The sequence below is a fragment of the Corylus avellana genome, chromosome 2 (genome assembly GCF_965113065.1).
Source record: "Corylus avellana chromosome 2, dhCorAvel1.hap1.2, whole genome shotgun sequence".
Lineage (NCBI taxonomy): Eukaryota > Viridiplantae > Streptophyta > Magnoliopsida > Fagales > Betulaceae > Corylus > Corylus avellana.
Window position 1 is genome coordinate 4,392,937 of NC_142491.1, and position 19,186 is coordinate 4,412,122.

At 35.3% G+C, this 19,186-nt stretch overlaps 2 protein-coding genes and 1 long non-coding RNA gene across 3 annotated transcripts; 1 reads left to right on the plus strand and 2 right to left on the minus strand.

The window, feature by feature from the left end:
- Positions 1–292: 292 nt before the first annotated feature.
- Positions 293–1,288, minus strand: SAP5 (A20/AN1-like zinc finger family protein). The gene has a single exon (XM_059603972.2). The coding sequence runs from the start codon at positions 1,073–1,075 to the stop codon at positions 602–604; it is 474 nt and encodes a 157-aa protein (XP_059459955.2). The 5' UTR covers positions 1,076–1,288; the 3' UTR covers positions 293–601.
- A 9,324-nt stretch (positions 1,289–10,612) lies between these two features.
- Positions 10,613–13,181, plus strand: LOC132173665 (uncharacterized). Its single transcript, XM_088513882.1, has 6 exons — positions 10,613–10,798; positions 10,896–11,007; positions 11,139–11,311; positions 11,583–11,705; positions 11,826–12,023; positions 12,837–13,181. Exons 1-6 carry the CDS (start codon positions 10,613–10,615, stop codon positions 13,179–13,181), a joined length of 1,137 nt encoding a protein of 378 aa, XP_088370008.1.
- Positions 13,182–14,438: 1,257 nt separating this feature from the next.
- LOC132166869 (uncharacterized) lies at positions 14,439–16,131 on the minus strand. Its single transcript, XR_009438640.2, has 3 exons — positions 16,036–16,131; positions 15,869–15,908; positions 14,439–14,768 (listed from the first exon to the last, which is right to left on the minus strand). It is a non-coding gene; the product is annotated as an uncharacterized LOC132166869 (long non-coding RNA).
- Positions 16,132–19,186: the final 3,055 nt, after the last annotated feature.

A 19,186-nucleotide genomic window follows, 5' to 3' on the forward strand; every position in this document is an offset into this window, starting at 1 on the left:
CTGCCCCTAAATACAGTAGTTTTCCTGAGAACATGAAGAATCGTCAGAAGAACAGACATCACAATAATTTTGTTGATTTAATAATTCATATAATAAAGAAATTTATCTTGTCTAGTTAAATTTTGAACCGATTGTCGAATTCCAATAATATTAAGAAAAATAAATACGAGATAGATCTCAATTTAATGTAATGAGTTAGAGCCAGAGGTCGTCCGACAAAAAATCTGTCGGCATAAAATTGTCTGAAGATTAATCGGAATCTCGCCTTGTCATAAAAAGACGAAGAATAAAATGAAATGAAATCTGAAAAGGTGAACACTACGATCATCATAGGACACAATAATCTTCCATTTTCAAGCAAAGACATAAAAATAAAATTAAAAATAAAAAAGATAATTAGAGATTGATTAAGAACACGAACAATCAGAGAGAATTTTTGATCTTCTTCTTCTTCTTCTTCTACAACAACAATCTCTCTTCCTCTATCTCTCTCGAAGCTTGAAAGAGATCGCGATCTCTATGAAATTTTCAATCTTTGACTCTAATTTTTAGAGATTTTTTCCTCTTTTTTTTTTTTTTTTTTCGAAATTCTACGAAATAATCAAACTCTGACGATTTTGGCGGCCCTCACCACCGGATTCTCCCGAGCGATTGCCTCGCGCCCGGCGGCCTTGTAGTCGTAGCTGCAGACGTGTCGGTCGGTGTACCGATGTTCGGAGCAGAACAGCTCGCCGCACCGGCACCTGAATCCGGTCAACCCGACCTTCCTCCTGCACCCGGCGCAACGGTTCACCTCCGATCTCGGCCGATCCGAAGCCCCCAACGTCGATAACGCCGTTTTCGCCTCCTTTCTCATCTCCGCCGATCGCGACGAGCTAGATCTGTGAAAAACCTTCGGCGACGACTTGCTAGCCGCCGAAGAAGCCAAAGAAGACGACGTCGTTGTGCCAGAAAAGCACTTCTGGCACATGTTGTTGGTGGCGGGGTTACCGGTGACCCCGCAGTTGTTGACACAAAGAGGTATGGTTTCAGGGACTTTGAATTCCGTCTCTTCCTTCTCTGTTTTCTGAGCCATTTTTCCTCTTCTTCTTCCTTTTTTTTTTTTTTTTGATTTTTCAATCAGATTCTTTTGAGAATCACAAAGTTTCAGAGAGACGGAGAAATGGTTTGGTTTCTTTGGGTGGGGGAGTGAGAGAGAAAGAGAGAAATGGGGGGATTTGAAGGGATTGAGAGGTCGCTAATGGCGATGGAATATGGGCCTCATAGAGACGCGTATCAACCAATTTTTTGGGTCCGGTTGCAATTACGGGAATAACCCTCTGTACTTTGGCCTCGGTTCTTTGGATTAATTACTTTGTGTCGATTGGGATCTGACGTGTAAATCCTCAGGATTTAGTCAGTGTGGGGCCTGCGGGGCCTGCTTTCATTTGTATTTAATTAAGAATTATAATTTCATATTTTAAAAGTACTATAAATAACACTTTGCCACAAAATACCATCTCATTTTTATTCCTATTTCTAAATTTTGACCTTATGCAACTCACCCGCTCCTATAAATTATCATTTTATTCCGAGTTGCACCTCGAGTCATATTAGATCGCTAAAGTTGACAAAATCCATCACACGTGAATTCCACGTGACACAGAGTTACAGACACGTCACTTGCATGGGTGAATCGCAAAGAGTTCAAAATTTAAAAGTACAAGTACAAATAGGTTAATAGTTTGGGAGAGTGTAATTTATGCAATATTTTCTCCTTTCATATAATCATAAGTCTTATAAATTAAATTTCTGGTTAATTCAATCATTCAGAGAAAAGAGTACTATCTAGAGGACAGTTTTTCTTTAAAATGGATAGGATACAATTCTTTTTAATTCAGTTTATTAAATTAATATTTATTTTGAAGGCATGTAATGTATGTGAGAATCAAATATTCTATTAAAAATGAGATTTTTTTTTTTTTTAGAAGAACAAAAATGCAAATATTTGAGTAACTTTTTCCTTTATTTTTTTTTAGGACACTTTATTTCTCTCTCTCAAGAAATAGGATCCATACTCCATAGTTGTAGATTTGCTTTATATATATTTTTTCCTTTAAATAAGTGAAGTGCACTCCACCATTCCTTGTGCTGCAACTGCAACCACAAAAAAGGTAAAATCCAGTTAGCTTAATAAACAAGCTATCTTCGATTAGCAGGACAACTTAGTGCATGCTGGTAATCATGCATGTGTTAGCTCATAATTGCTTCCTGAAATCTGAGCAGAATCCAATTTCGAATCAATCTTAATATATTTTAATTTTATAATTAAATAATAATAATAATATAACAAATAACTCTTTGTTTTTATTTTTTAATTTTTAATTTTTTTGGTCGAAATTAACTTAAGCTTGCTAGCAAATAATGCTTTAAACTTTGCATAAAGTGATAGAATCTTTCCTTTTATATCCCCCAAGTTTCATCGCATCTCAAATGTCTCCTAATTGTTTGCTAGCAAAGAGGGTTAGTTAAACTAATCTGAAAAAAAAAAAAGGCAAATCAACGTTTTAATAAGATTTTTTCGTTCAAGAAATATGGGTTAGTTTATGTTAAATCACCACTTATTTCAAGAGTTTAAGCTTATAAGAATAGATATGTTTAGTTATTTAATTAATATTTTAATAATTGATTTGTAATAAATTCCAAAATGACACTAGATTTTTCTTGATGAAAAGAACGCATAAGAGTCCAGAGGTGATAACATTATGCGAGAATAAATTTCAATGAAGCTTCTTATTAAATATGTAGGGCAGCTTTATATGAGCGGGTACTCGAACCTTCTTTATTGCAAAAGTTTTATGGAAAGACCGAGCAAGAGGAGTCTAAGTTACCCGGACACTTACTTCAACACGGTAGGATCCGACTGCCTTCTCACATGAAATTGTTCATATGAAATGTGTATAGAAAAAACAATAGTTAAGATAGAAAGTTGTACTTTTTTACTGGGTATTTTTGTTTTAGCTACGGTTGCCGAGATGCAAGTATATGCTCAATTATTTTTATTTAAAAGGTTCTAAATGCCTATAATAAGTGAATTTCCAATGCAAATTTTATAATATAGTTCAGAACCATATGGGGATATTTTTGTGTCATATCATGATGAATAGTTAATACTAAATTTCCTTGGGAAAAAACAAAAATAATAATAAAAAAATTGAGGGGGCTAAATGGGAATTAGGGAGAGTAATTGTACCCCACTCGGTGACAAAGGGCATTTTCTTACGTCCAGCTTTAAGCCGCCCTATCTGACCACATCCCCACCATCCTTTCCCTTTCTCAGCGGTCGCTCTCCGACTAGCCGTGACGTACACGTGTGCATGACACGTGTCCGCGCCTCCCCGTCGACCTTGTCCTTTCCATTCCTTGCGCGTTGAAGGTGGCCAATTTGGGACAGCTTCGCTAAAACCTCAATTCAATGCCCACATGTGTTTAATCTTAATAACGAGGCAATTGAAAATAATTGATTAATGGTTGAATTATCGAAAGTCTTCTTCATTTTTCCTTTTCTTTGTTAATATTTTGATAGGTTTGTATTTGTGTTGTGCAAGCATTTGACCATGATAGAATTATGTAGTTGCAGCATTAAACAAAGTTGATTAAACTAATTTGATAAATGCATTTTTGATTCATGTGGTTTGAAAAATTGATAAATAGATTCCCGATCATTTTCTTGGCTTGGTTTTAGAAAAAAAAATAAACAAATTAGTTTCTACCATTAGAGAAGTTGATAGAATCCGTTAATGTGCTACGTTAACATTAATCAGGCTGGGTAGAGGAAGTAGCCAAATCACCAAATGGTCATTGGAGGTGATTCGGTCACCCCCTTATTTTGCTATTTGGGGTGGCCGCCATCCCCCATTTTAGCACATTAACAATATTTGAGGGTAATTGAACCACCCACAAAACTAGAAGGAATAGTCAAATTAGTAAGATTAAGAGGTTACTAGAATCTTTTGTCTAGATTATGATTTGATTTAAATAGTAAATCACGAGGAAAAATTGAGAACAACACAAACCCACCCCCCAATTGTGTAAACACAACTCATAATTTTCTAGAATCTTATGCATACTTTACTATTACATATAATTCTTCAAATCTTAGTTATTGGCTATTAATACAATGTTTCAAATCTTAGTTATTAATATGATGTTACTATTAACACGTATTTTAAAATGTTCAAGTAACGTGACATTTTATGCATCGTTAAATGCACAAATTTTAAATCATAACTATAAAATATATATTATCAATTTCGAATAAAACAGAAATGATCATTGTCTAGCTTTTCAAGTCAAATTTCACAATGTTTATCGCCTTGATCAAAGTGAATTTAGTTTAGAAACTAGATCTATCATGATTGAACACCTGTTTCTTATATCTTGTTATGAAACACGTGATTTAATTTCGATGGGTTCAATTCTAACTAAATGCCAATTACACTTCATTTATTTAACCCTGTATCTCTTTTAAAAAATTTTTTTTGGTGGGATGATTTCAAGTGACTCGTAATTGTTTCTACGCGGCCAGCAAAAGATTGGACGGTCGGTATGGGGTTGACGCACTTGACGAGGTCCGTGGATGTTGACGTTCTCCAAAAGTCAAAACATTGGTCGGATTACATCTAACGGTTCTGATTTGCCTACATGGTGCTTTTACGTGGCGGATGAAGCCTGAAGGATGGGAAAGTGGGCAAAGTGGTGGGCCACACGTGACTAAGCCGCCACTTGGGGTTGTGGGGTTCGCTTTCATCTTATTAGGATGAGAAATGTAGGTAGGCTATTATGACCAAGTTGCGTTGAGAAGAGAGTTTTCTAGAAAATCATGAGGATATTCATGTATTCTCTCAAACTAAACACTACGATGATAAAACATTTCCTATTGGGTTATAAATAATAGGTTCTTTTAGATTTGAGTAGGGGTGCACGGGTGTTAAGTGCCAAAATATTTATATTTTTGCCTTTAAACTTATATGTGTTAGTTCTTTAAGTATGTTAATTTGTGTTATTTTAGTTCATTTATGTATTTTTCATACTTTTGTAAGCTTTTGGAAGAAAATGAAGTAAATCTGAAAGATTTGGGCTCAAAGAGAGAAATTAAACAAAAGTTGAAGTCCCTGACAATGCGATCGATCACAGGAGAACTTGCGATCGAGCGCACTACCAGAGAGGACAAAGCAGTGAAGCAGCCAGGTGCGATCGAGCGCACACGGGGTTGCGATCAAGTGCACCCGTGTGTAGGAGACAAACCAAAGGCGGCCAAACTCCTTTTTCCTTCCATATTAGGGTTTTTCAAGTCCAACTTGTAATAGAAGTAAAACCCTATGAATTTTCTAGGTTTACTAGTGTAACATGGACTTCTAAAGCCTATAAATAGACCTCTTAGCTTCTAGGAATAGGTGTGGGGAAAGATGCACAAGCTCTGGAAAGGAATTGAAGGCTAGATCAAAAGGAGTTTGGGTTTTTCTTTTCTTCCACCTTTTATTTTCATTATGTAGTTTATATTTTATTTAGGGCTAGATTGAAGCCCTAATCATGTCTATTTATGATTGCAATATTGACGCCTTTGCTACAATTATATTTTGGATTTAACTTAATTAATACCTGTTATCTTGTATTCCTTATATGTGTTTGTCTGGCCAACATATGCATGTAGTATGGAGTAGTTAGTTAAATCAATTTGGATGACCGAGTCCTGGGTTTAATAAAAGTAACAAAAGATATCCACGCCGGATTCTTGGGTTAATCAACATGGGGAACCAGGAGTAGACACCCATGCCCTAGGTCTCGTGTGTTTGTCGATTTCCACAGATTTATGCTTTCTTAAAGAACTACTTAGTAGACACTCATGTTAAATTTTTTTAAAAAGAAAAGAATTAGAGTAGACACTCATGCATAATTCGTTGTTTAGAAAAATCAATAGCTTAAGGAGTAGACACCTATGCCCTTAGGTTGGCAAACATTAAATATACCGGTATGATTGGAGCATTGGTATATTGTTATCTTAATTAGTCTGATTAGTGGTGGATATCAAAACCCTAACTCTTTTTAGTTTTAGTTTATCTTTTATTTTATTTCTTTATTTTAATTCATTTGGACTGTTTTATGAATGATTTATTTTTCGCTTGTGTGATTTCCTCGGATTTTCAGGCATGTTTTGGAAGTGATTTTTCTACTTTTAAAAGCGAAAAAAGGCAAAACTTATTTGATTATTGTGTTGAAATGAATATAAACACTTTTAAAACACCGAAGAGATAATTAAATGTACAGTAAAAATGTTTTAACCTATAATGAAAAGTACGATGATTTTAAATTTTATATTTAAATTATAATGAAGAATCCCGCAATTGCGCGGGTTATGAGCTAATATTAATTAATGACCAAACCGTTATAAACCAAAATGGTTATAAGCTATTTTTCTCCTCATAAAAAGCTCATGAAGATAATATCAAATGATAAAACATTTGCAAAGAAGTTAAAAATAAATGTTTGTAACACATATTGCAACACTGCTTTTAATTAAATTTGTCATTCTTGTATCCAAAATTAGTGAACACGTGTTTTCAAAAACACTGTTATGAATTGATTAAACAAACTGCACATAAACCAAAACTTAGTTCAAAATTGGACTAGTTTTTATTTAAGGATCGGTTCAGAACCAAACAGCATCATTTCTACTGTCTGAAATTAAAGAAAAGAAAAGCATCTCCCCTCGAAAAAGAAGAGCATAATCAAACTAATTAACAGATAAGAAAATGCCACGAGAGATGGGGCTGTGACCAGGCCTCAAAGGTCTAATGAGCACTGAACCTTGCTAGCATTCAAACATAGCAATAATTTCACATCTATAAACTAACATATAGAAAATACCCACACAACACACAAACAGAAATGCGAAGCGAAACAGGCTCAACGACTAAAAACGAAAGGAGCTGATGCTGAGGGCATAGTCAAGTAGTTTGTTTACGAAACCCCTTACTTCTGTTGTAATCTAATGGTGGACTCCAACCTTGGCAAGCATTGCGTAGTACTCAATCTCAGACTTGCGCAGTGGTGGGCAATTGTTGGAGATTATTATCAGCTTCCTGCCTTTCGAATACTAACAAAACTCAAGGAAGCCCAAATATCTGATTTGATTTGATTCTGATTTTGGTTCCAGGATGGGAGGAGTAAAATCAGTAACAAACCAAATTGAGGGTCTCTGGTCTACCTATAAATAAAGCCATGTATATTCTATCTATTGGTACTGGTAAATATAGGTCAGAAGATCATCTTTCTCCAAAATTTTATTTCAAGTTTATGTTGTTGAGAGGTTATTTGATACACTTGGACAAACGTGGATAGAGGTAATTCTGAATCCTAATTTCCGCTGCGTATTATAGCATGATAATTATTTTATATGCTAATAGTTGAAAGTTCTTTGGTTGTGGAAAAAATCTCTCTAACCATGGCCCAAGTTCTTTCGTTCTCCAATCCCTGTCAATATATATACCATATGCAACTCTTTATGAAGAGTTACATTATTTCTCTTCTAACCTCTACGAAGTTATTACCTTTTATGGAGATGATTTAGTGTGGGGATGATCACATTTGTTGTGATGTGATCATCCCTTAAAACACGTCATCATCTCTCACTTGATCACACTCTAACATTAGGTGATAAACTTAGTTGGGTATGACTACCTTTGTCCCCAAGAGATAACTTAATCGGCTGGGATCACACCTAATGAAGTGGAGGTCACTAATTCGAATCTCACTCCCTCCTCTTGTGCGGACATATCAAAAAAAAAAAAAAAAAAAAAATTAACTCTTCCATGCCAACTCTCATTTGTGAGTAGATCAACGTCAGATCTACACTTTGTCACTATCTTATTTTACTTAATGTTTGTGTTTAGTATTCCAAGCGAATGACATCAATTCTTCGTGTTTAGGAATACAAACCACTCATACCACAATTAATGACTTTAGTCGTATACAAGTTCATGTGTCGACCTGAGCCTAATATTTGATCAAATACTTCCGCTAAAGCCATTATTTCAAAGGTTTTCTTTTATAGACCTTATCAATATCTTTTACCCTTTAAGATCATAGATACTCACAAGGTGACAATTTAGAATTTGCAATATTCAATAGCAAAACATAAGGCAAATGCAGATAAGAGGAAGCGAGTTGTGGAGTTTGAGAAGATGACTTTGTATGGCTATCTTAACAAAAGATACGTTTCTAGTGGGAGAGTATAACAAGTTGTCCACTCGCAATATTGGACCAGTATAAATCATTGAGAAGATCAATTCAAATGCATGTCGAGTGAAAAGCTACCAAGCCACATCAAGATGATGTAGGTCGGATTGAGTTTATGAAGAAAACGGGTGCTAACATTAGTGTCCATAAGAGGTCTAAAACTTGTTTGAACGAGTGTCTTAGGAATTCTTTTGGAACATGCTCAAAGAGCTTCATTCAGAACACGTCGGGATGAGTGGAGTCCAGAGAGCCTCGTTTAGAAGCAAGTTCGGACAAGCTGATCAATGTGGGGTTCCTTCATTCAGTTGTTTGTTCGATATGCGTATGAACGAGTAGTCAACTCGTAGTGATTGTTCACTAGCTCGGGTAGAGTTCCGTTAGACCTATGATTTATTTTTATAATTTTTTTTAGTTTTTTAGCCTTTAAATTTTTTTATTTTATTATTATTTTTTTTTAGGCCTTTAATTTTTTTTTTTTCTTACTTTGACTTCTAAAAAAAACTAAACACAATCAGAACCCATCAAATTAAATTTTCAGTTCCATCCGAGTAATACCTAATATATATCGTGATGTCAATGGCTAGTGGTGATGGTGGTGTTATGACACATGTATCTGATCATTAAGGCATGGCTTGCGGATTGGCAAATGGCAAGAGATGGTAGTGTTGTCTGCGGCCTTCGATTGCGGCATGTCATGTGTCATGTGTCATGTGTCATGTGTCAATAGCCTCTGCCCGTTCTCTTATATGTTATTCTTGTTTAAAAATGATGTGATCTTAGCCTGATAGGCACTACTAACAAATACATATTCAAAGAAGCAATAATAATATGTGTTTTTGTTAGAGATGACAATTCGTGTTTGCACGTTGAGTTTAAATCGTGTCAATGTATAAAAGATTATATAGGTTAACTAGAACCCAGTTTATTAAATTATAGAAAAAATATATAATTTAGCTCTCTAAACTATCAGTTATTTTCATTTTAGCCACCTAATGTTCAAAAAGTGATAAAGTAGCCCCAAAAGTCAAAACTACCAACCAGTTGTAATTTGGCCACTCCATTAGTTATTACCGTCAAATAGGATGAAAAATTCAATACTACGTCGTTTTGGCTAGGTTAAGTTACTAAAATACCCTTTTGAAATTTTTTTTTTTTTTAAAATGCCCACCAAAACGACATTGTTTTGAGAGGAAAAAAAAATGTGGTTTAGGGGTGGCTCGCCAGCCACCCCATAGGCCATGGGTGGTCGGCGAGCCACCCCTAAACCACCGTTTTATTTTTATTTTTCTCAAAACGATGTCGTTTTTTGGGAAATTTTTAAATTGATTTTTTTTCAAAAGTGCATTTTAGTAACTTAACCTAAAAAAATGATGTTGTTTTGCATTTTCTATCCAATTTGACGGTATTGACTAACGGAGTGGCTAAATTATAACTTTTTTATAGTTTGAAGAGTTAAATTATATTTTTCCCTAAATTAAATGGGTTATACCTCTACCCTAAGGGGTGAAAAAATACCCGACCGACCCGCAAAACCGCCCCACCCCTATCCGCCTAGCAAAAGCTGGATTTTAAGTTATTTTTCGCGGGTACAGGTGGTTTTCTCCTAAACCCAGCTAGGGTGGGGCGTGGCGGGTTATAACAATTTTCCCCGGGTATCCGACCCACCCCGCTCCGCCTTGCATTAATCAAATAAAAGGAAAAAACCCTACTTTAGTCTTTATCTTTTTCTCTAGCTGCCTCCCCCTCACCTCTTTTTTTTTGTTGGGAAAATTACAGTTTACCCCCCTAAAGTTGACAGCGTTTTTTAATTCGAACATCAAAGTTTCAATTTTTGCAATCCACTCCCACAAAGTTCTATTTTTTTATTTTTTTTTCAATTCAACCAATATTATCCCAAAATTTCCATATTGCCCATGATTTTTATTTTTATTTTTTTTTATGAAAAAAGAAATAAAAATTTGGGTGTGCAAAAATGGCCAGATGGCCAAAAGGGTAGCTATGGCCACCACAATTTTTTTTTTTTTTTTTTAATTTTTTTTTAAAAAATAAAAATTATGGGTAATATGGAAAGTTTTGGATACAATTGGTCAAATTGCAAAAATTTGGAAGGGTGGATTGCAAAAATTGAAACTTTAGTGTTCGAATTGAAAAACGCTGTCAACTTTGAGGGATAAATGTAATTTTTCCTTTTATTTTTTATTTTTTATTTTTTATTTTGTTCTCCTGATAAGAGAAGTTTGTTTTTGAGTGGAATTTCTCTCGTCATCGTTTTCTTTCAAAGCTCATTCCTGTTTTTTCCCTTTTCTTTGTCTCATTCAGGGGGTACTAGGCCGACATGAAAAAGATTCTTGATGCTCTGCTTGGTAGAACCTTCAAGGCCTCCAAGTTTCTGCATGTGGGGAGTCTGGCTATGACGTGCATCGCCTCGAAGAAAGACCAGCACCAAGCCCAGTGCTCCCAAGCCCAGTCCGCTGTCGTTCTGCTCCTTAAGCATGGTTACCATAACCGTGCTCTCCTTCGAGTAAGATAATATTGGTTGACTCTTAAACAAGGCTTTTGGTTTATAACTTATTATTATTCTTTGGATAGTATATAAAGTTTCCATTGTCATTTTACAGGTTGAGCGTATAATCAACGAACTGAGGATGTTGGATGCACTCAATATGATAGAGGGCTATCTCAATCTTCTGATTGAAAGGGTAAACCTCATAGAAAAAGAAAGGTTAGTTAGTTATTTTTCCGTCTCCGATTTGTCGAAATTTGCATCTCGTCTTTTCAAACTGGTTGGAAACATCTCACCATAGGATGTGACATCTATATTTATTGGTGGATTGATTGTTCACTTCCTTCTTAATGAAAAGTGTGCCCTGATGTACTGAAGGAGTCTATTGCAACCTTGTTCTATGCGGCTTACAATATCAGGGATGATTTCCCAGAGCTTCAAGATATTTGTTGTATTCTTATAGCCCGTTTTGGCAGGGAGTTTGCTACTTGTGCTATTGAATTACGCGTGAACTGCAGAGTAAATCCTAAGGTATATCTTCATTTGGAAAGTTTTCAAGATTGAAAAAAAAAAAAAAATCTCTATACTTGATACCCTTTAAGATGTTCAAACTCAAGAGAGAACCAAAATGCTTATTTTTTAATGGTAATACCATAGATAGGTGAGTTTTGGTCTATATGATGTGTGAATTTCTCGCTACAAGAGTGGTTATATAAGTTTTCCGTTATAATGTGGCTAGATAATTTTGATCGCTATTTTATGACATATAGTGATATATTGTATTTGTGTTGTGTTCCTGTAGATGATACTACTACTATCAACCAGGCAGCCAATCTTGAAATGCAGAATGAAACTGCTCAACGACATTGCATCTGACAACAACATAGCTCTGCAACTTGAGAACGCTGTTTCTATTTCGACTGAGGTATGCAATTTGAAGAGAAAGATGGATTGCAATATAATTAGTACCAGAATTTGATTAAAATGTTTGACAACTGCTCATACTCGTATGGCGTGTGGCTTACTATTTGATGTGTGTATGCAGGAAAATCTGGATGTGAACAAGAAGCAAAACCAGCCTGGGGATAGTTGGGGAATTGTGCGTGAAAAGATCAAGAACGGTGATATGTTCACAAGAAAATCTAGGGATGTAGCTCACGCACCTGAAGTAGCATTTGAGCCAGCTACTTGTGCACTTCTTTCAAACATAAGGAAAAGACCAATATCTGTCGGGACTAGACAAGTTGGTGTCTAGTGAGAAAGTAACGTTACTGTAATTTGATATATTTTCCGATGTTTGAGAGGAGTCCTGCCATCAGGCTGCCAAGAGTCAGACAAGTGTTTGCCAAAGTCTGATGTGGCTTTATTAAAAAAAAAAAAAAAAATTGTAGAAAAATCTCTCTTTCTAGTCCTGCTAGATTTTTTTTTTTTTTGTTAAATTTTTATGAGTTAATATTTAGTTTCTAATGCCTCAAAATTTATTTTTGGATTTAAAACTAAAATCTAGGGGTGAAAAATTAACCTTTTAGGGATTGTATTACCCAAAAGAGATTTGATCATCTTAAATTTGGAGCTAATATCTCAAATTTGGTACAAATACCTCAAATTAAAATTTTTCTTTAATATTTTATCTTCTTCAATTATTATTATTATTATTATTTTTTAAAGGTAAATTGTTTGACGCTTGGCTGCCGTAAATCTCTACTCGTTTGAGAGATGTGGTAAGACCATCAAGTGATGAGTCTATGTTAGCTTTCTTTCTTTATTTTTCTTCCATACATTTTTCGTAAATGTAAACTAGTGTTATCATTTGGACAGCAAGTGCTCAATTTTTTTGCTTTTCAGTTAGTTGATAATTACTATTTCAAATAGTTAACATTTAATTAGATAAAATGCATTCCATCATTGTGTATTTTGTTGAAGCGTTGGTTTTGTTTTATCACATGCTGAAGGTGTTTTATTTTGAACAAACACAAAGTTGAGACCTATGAGATGAGCTGTTTTGTTTTATCACATGCTGAAGGTGCTGTGATTGCCTGTTCTCCTGTTTGTGAAGCATGGCATGAATTCTCGGTTCGCCTTACTGGGTAGTGCGAAACACTGTATTTTGGGTTTGGGTTCCTCGGCTGTTTTCAGAAGGCAACAGTTCTTGATAAGGACTCTTGGGGGCTACACTAGTCAAACGCATCAGAAAAGGATGCAACGAACTAAGGCAATGCGTGGGATTGCCTTGGAGGCCGATGCTGAGCACATTTTGCGATCATTTACTCTGACCCTTGATCCCACTAAACATCAAGGCCAAGCTGGTGAGCATGGCATGAATTCTCGGTTCGCAAAATGTGCTCAGCATCGGCCAAGCTGGAGGCCGATGCTGAGCACATTTTGCGATCAATTACTCTGACCCAGCAACACGTGACTAAGCCGCCACTTGGGGTTGCGGGGTTCGCTTTCATCAGATTAGGATGAGAAATGTAGGTAGGCTATTATGAACAAGTTGCGTTGAGAAGAGAGTTTTCTAGAAAATCATGAGGATATTCATGTATTATCTCAAACTAAACACTGACGATAAAACAATTTCCTGTTGGCTTATAAGTAATAGGTTCTTTTAGATTTGAGTAGGAGTGCACCGGGCGGTTATAATCACCCCGCAATCGCTAACCGCATAACCAATTTGATAGGTAGTTAGGAACCACTAATTGCCTACCCTTATATACAATAATATAAATATATATTTTATATTAAAAATATAACATTAAAATGACACAATTTTAGTATTAAACACCAAAACCGTGTCGTTTTAAATATGAGTTAAGAATAAGATTTCATCATATTCATTATTTTTTGGAACATTTTGACCTAGAACTATTAAAAATAGGCCCAAAACACTCAAAAAACCCAAAAGCACATATAAAAATTATTGGTTTGAATAACAACTAATTGCCAGCTATAAAATAACCGCTAACCGCCTTAATGGAGTAGTTGCAATTATTAAAATCCAATAACTGCCTTAGGCGTGAGATTTAAAAAATAGTAATTTTAAAGTACGTTTGTTGAAAATGTAGTTAAATATTTGAAATTTGGTAAAATCACGGTTTAGCTTTTTTATGTTCCAAGTGTTTTAAAAAGTTTAACCATTTGCTAGAAATTTTAAAAACGCAAAATTTTTATATGTTTTCAAACTGCAATGTTTTAAAAACATATTTCTAAATAATACACTTACTTTTAGCATGCAAAATTGCAAGTTTTTAAAGATTTCACTATAGAATTACCTTAACATAAAAAATATTAAAAATCTAATCATTGTAATCGTTATAAAAAGAATGGCAGCAAGATGGTCTTTATCGGATGGAAATCAAGTGGAATGAGGCTGCCTATGTGAGAGGACACTCAAGTCTCACCCTAGTCAGGCACCTGCTCATACTGTTCAAACACCTCTTCGACGAAGGAAGATCCAAGTGCCCTCTCACATAAAATTGCCCATTGCACCCATTGCATGGAAGTCTCATTGCACCTGATCTCGATTTGTTTATATATTTCTTAGTTTCTTCCCATTACTAGCATTTGGCTGCTCACAAAGAACATGTCGGTTCAATTTGCAGAGAACCATATAGATGAACCACACCTAGCTAGAATCAGATGTAACAATATGAATTTAATGGATAAGAATTAGGAAACTTTTGCATTAAACTGGCACAAACAAGCATCACATTCAAGAGCCAATGGCTCATACAAATAGGGATCACAAGGCATAATGTCTTCAGCAAAGATGCCCTCCACATCTTCCAGCCATGTAAAACACAGGACACCTAACAGAAAGCCATTAGCTTGACAGACGCCCCAGAAATTAAACTAGCACAATTTTTTTTGGTGGGACCTAAAACTTGGGAACAGGCCTTCCATTCACCTCACCTGATGATTAAAGAATTTCCCATAGAGCACACTAGTAAATCTTCTTGAGAGAATTCTACCATGTTGATGGTTTCCCCCTCTGCATTTTGGTTTGCAAGGTCATGTGATGGTTACACAAGGACAAGAATGTGTTTCAATTGAATTTCTGTGGGGAAGCCTTGAAGTTTAAAGATTAAGTGGCTATGTACAATTGATATAGGTGGGCTTCCAAGTTAGAAACATTTGTTTAAGGTTTGATGGATGGAAGAGAGGCTTCAATTATAGATGGTATTGGACAGATCACAGATTGGTTGCAGGGTTTTTCTAGCAGTAGCTCTTTAGAGACCATCATTGAGATTTAAAGATGAGAACAGAACACAGAGGCTGCTAAAGGATCTCAACCAAAACACGCACCAGAAACCACAAAATCAACTGAAGAAATCTTGTCAGATTAAACTGGATGACAAAAGGACCACAAAGATACAAAACCAAAGACATCCAAAAGATAACAGGGCAAACTTTTAGAGATACCTGGCCAAAGACATGCAGTTGGACACACTCACAAGTCACAACCACCAACTCAAATGATAAAAACACTTCAGATTAAATTGGAAGACAGAAAACCAAAGACAGAAAAAGAGAAGTTTACAACTTTCATATATACAGAACTTGTTCAATTGTCTTTAAAATACTTTCTCACATGGATAGCCAACCAAATTAAGCAAAAGATAGCAAAACCACTCAATTGTATCTTTCACTAAACCCTCCAGTATTCTAAATTTCTCTATCAATTCTTATCTCTCTCACCTTTGACTGCAACCCCTCTGTCCTCAACTTGGTTTTTCTTTTGCTACAGTCTTAAATGTAAGCCATTGGAAGCTCCTTAATTGGCATAGATGATCTAAAATATTATAACTTGTTTTTTAGTTTTTTAATACAAGTACTTATATGGGTTTAGTTATACCATTCAAGATTAAGTTTTCCTCTCTTTCAGTCTTCAAAGGTCTATTCTTCAATGCTTCGAAACTTATGCTAACAGAAACATAAATTTACCAAAATTTCACCATGAAATTCGAACCAAAAACTCTTTTTCTTGGGCATCAACAATCACAGCCTCAACCAACCAAAAAAGAAGTAAAAAGTAAAAACCCAGACCCAATAATTATAAAAATAACAGATTATAAAGGACTACAGCCTGACCTGTTCACTATCAAACATAGGTGTCCTCTCTTGCTCGCCCCTGCAATAAAAACCAAACAAACATTCATGTAAAAACACAAAATAAAATAAAAATAAAATCTTTCAATCAAATTAGAATTCCAACAAAAATAAATAGAGAGAAAGGAAGAGAGGAGAGAGAGACTAACCTAAGCGAACAGGAAAAGTTCCGAGTGGCAGAGGATCGGGATCGGTATTTATACGATGATGAGAGAAACACAGAGTGGGAAGGAAAGAGCACAATCCCAAGCGGTTGAGCCTAGTGAGAATATACACGTGGCAGGTCTTTATAAATTGACAAGGGAGCAGTCAAACTTTGAATGATGTGGCGTTTCATGGGCTGATAGGACCACATCACAGAAAACAGATACGGCTAGTTTACAAATTTCTTGTTGGTAGAGGGGTAAAGGAGGCCATGGACCATATGATATGAGCCCTCTCTAGCTTGGTCACTATAGCTAGGGGTGTTCAAACGAATCGGTTATAACCATCCTGCCAATTGCTAACCGCCAACCACTTTGATAGGCGGTTAGAAAAAATCGTTAATCGCTTAGGGCGGTTGCGATTAGTAGTTCTAAAGGTAAGAAAAATCTGTTAACTATCTACCCTTATATATATAAAACATTCAAAACAATGTTATTTTGGCCGTGTATGACTATATGTATGTGAAATATAATGTGGTATGTGATGTTTTGGGCCAAACCTTATTTAAAAATATTGTCTGGCCCAAAAAACAGCATGTTATTTTCATCTTTTTTGGAGCACTTTCGCCCAAAACGTTTAAAATAGCCCAAAAAATATACCCAATAATAGCCAAAAACACTTAAAAAACCCAAAAGCTCATATAAAATAAGTGGTTATAAAACCCCCAGTTATTAATTTGAATAACCGCTAATCGTAACTGCTTGTGCAGCCCTAATTATAGCTACTAGCTTGGCCTCGCGGGAAATAAGAAACAAAGTTAACAACAAATTTTGCATAAACCCTAAACTCCCCACTTAATCCTAATTTAAACTAAAAACCCTAATTTCCCTTAAGTTTGAAATTTTGAATCCAACCCAACAAATTCTTTTTTCTCTTTTTTAGAAGTACAACATAACAAAACAAAATACACGTAACAATCATAATAACAAGTAACAACAAAAACTAAAAAATACAAACTATATACATACTCCTCAAACTACAACCTCATTGTTAATATCCATTTCAAACTACCAATTGTGTCAGTGTACATTCTAAACTACTTTAAAAAAAAAATAAAAAAATAAAAAAATCATGGTCTCCCTTAATGACAAAAATACCCTAAGCGCCTTAAGGTAATAACTCTTTAAAACTTCTTATGACAAATGACTCAAAGTTGATATCACTGTGAAATGACACCATATTGACCACTTGCTTAAACAGTTTTAAGAAGTTTTCTTAGAGCCCAAAGGCCTTCCCCCCACTGCTATCAAACCCACCTTCTATGCTAAAGCTGTTGTTTGTCTTGATTCTCTTAGGCATATTATTAAAGCTATATCACAAATTAGCCCCCCATGTGATCATAATTTTTGTGAAGCTCTGCTACCCTTCTTGGTGCTCAACTAGCCAGATCTATGGCGCTCCTCTCATTCTCTCTTGAAGGTGATTCCTTGGTAGTCATTCTGGCATATCTGTCCCTTCATCCGGCATACTCTATCCATCACCCCCTTCCTCTTTCTCTTGGAAAACTATGAAAATCAACCGAAGTGCAAATTTCTATACTCATCATGTGTCTTACTAGGCAGCTGCCATATTTCACTTTGGTTGCATTCTCATACCCCTGTTTCTCCCCTCTCCTCCTCCCCCTAGGCCTGTTTGGCTGTTTAGATTTTCTAATTTACCTGGAAAAAAAAAAAAAAGTCTTCCCCCACTCTGGAGTCATGATCCTATGACCATTCTAAATGATGAGAGCAAGCCCATAACAATAAGACTCTATAGGTATCCTTACTTTCAGAAGGAAGAAATTGAAAAAAATTGTTGAGAGAGATGCTACAAAACTGGGATAATAAGACCCAACCAAAGCCTTTTTCCTCCCTTTTGTTGTTTGTGAGAACAAATAATGGTAGCTGGAGATTCTGTGTGGATTATCGAGGCTATAAAAGGCTAAATATCTTATCCTTGTGGTAAATGAATTGTTATGAACTACAAGGGGCAACCATGTTCTTTAAGCTGGACACCACCAAAATTAGAGTACCCTTGTGACATCCATCAAATAGCCTTTAGGACACACTAAGGACATTATGAATTTATGGTGATGCCCTATGAGCTTGTGATATAACCTCCACTTTCCAAGGGTGATTAATGATCTTTTTAGGGTTAAATTCACTTTACCTCCATGAAGTTTTAGGAATTTTTCAATTTAAACTCCAATGTTTAAAAATTGGCAATGTATCCCCCTAATGTTTCAAAAATTTTCAATTCAGACCCTTCGTTACTAATTTTCGTCTAATTGGACGGAAATCATCATATGTGCATCTCACGTGGGATTTTGATGCCCTCTATTCTAATTTTGCTCTCATTCAAACTTATGAAATTACGTAATTACCCCAAATTTCATAAGTTTTAATGAGAGTAATTATGTAATTTCATAAGTTTTAATGAGGGAAAAATTAGAATAGAGGGCATCAAAATTCCACGTGAGACGCACGTGGGATGATTTTCATCCAATTAAACAAAAATTAGTAATGGAGGGTTTGAATTGAAAATTTTTGAAACATTAGGGGGGTACATTACCAATTTTTAAACATTGGGGTTCAAATTGAAAAACTCCTGAAACTTCATAAGGGTAAAGTGAATTTTTCCCATCTTTTTATACCCTTTTTAAGGAGGTTTATTTTGGTTTTCTTTGATGGCTTCCTTCTATAGTAAAGATTTGGTTGAGCATCTAGATCATTTGAGAATCACCTTGGATACCTTAAGGCAACACCAATTTTATGCCAAATTGTCAGTGTAAATTGAGGTAGTTATTGGAGGAGGTTTGGCTGCCCTGGTCGACCATAATTACCCGCTTCATTTTTTCTTTCCTAGTTTCAAAGGTATTTTAGGAGCCTGATTTGCTCGTTATTCTTCCTTACACATTTTATTTTATTTTATTTTTTATTGTAAGTAACACATATCATAATATGATTGGTGCTGCCATGATACCCTAGACGCTTTCGTCAAAATCTTGGATGGAAGTTGTACCTAATAACTTATTTGTATTTTTTTTTCTTACCACAAAAAGTTGTAGTCACTTTTTTCTTTTATTTATTTATTTTTTAATTTTTAATTTTTTTTTTA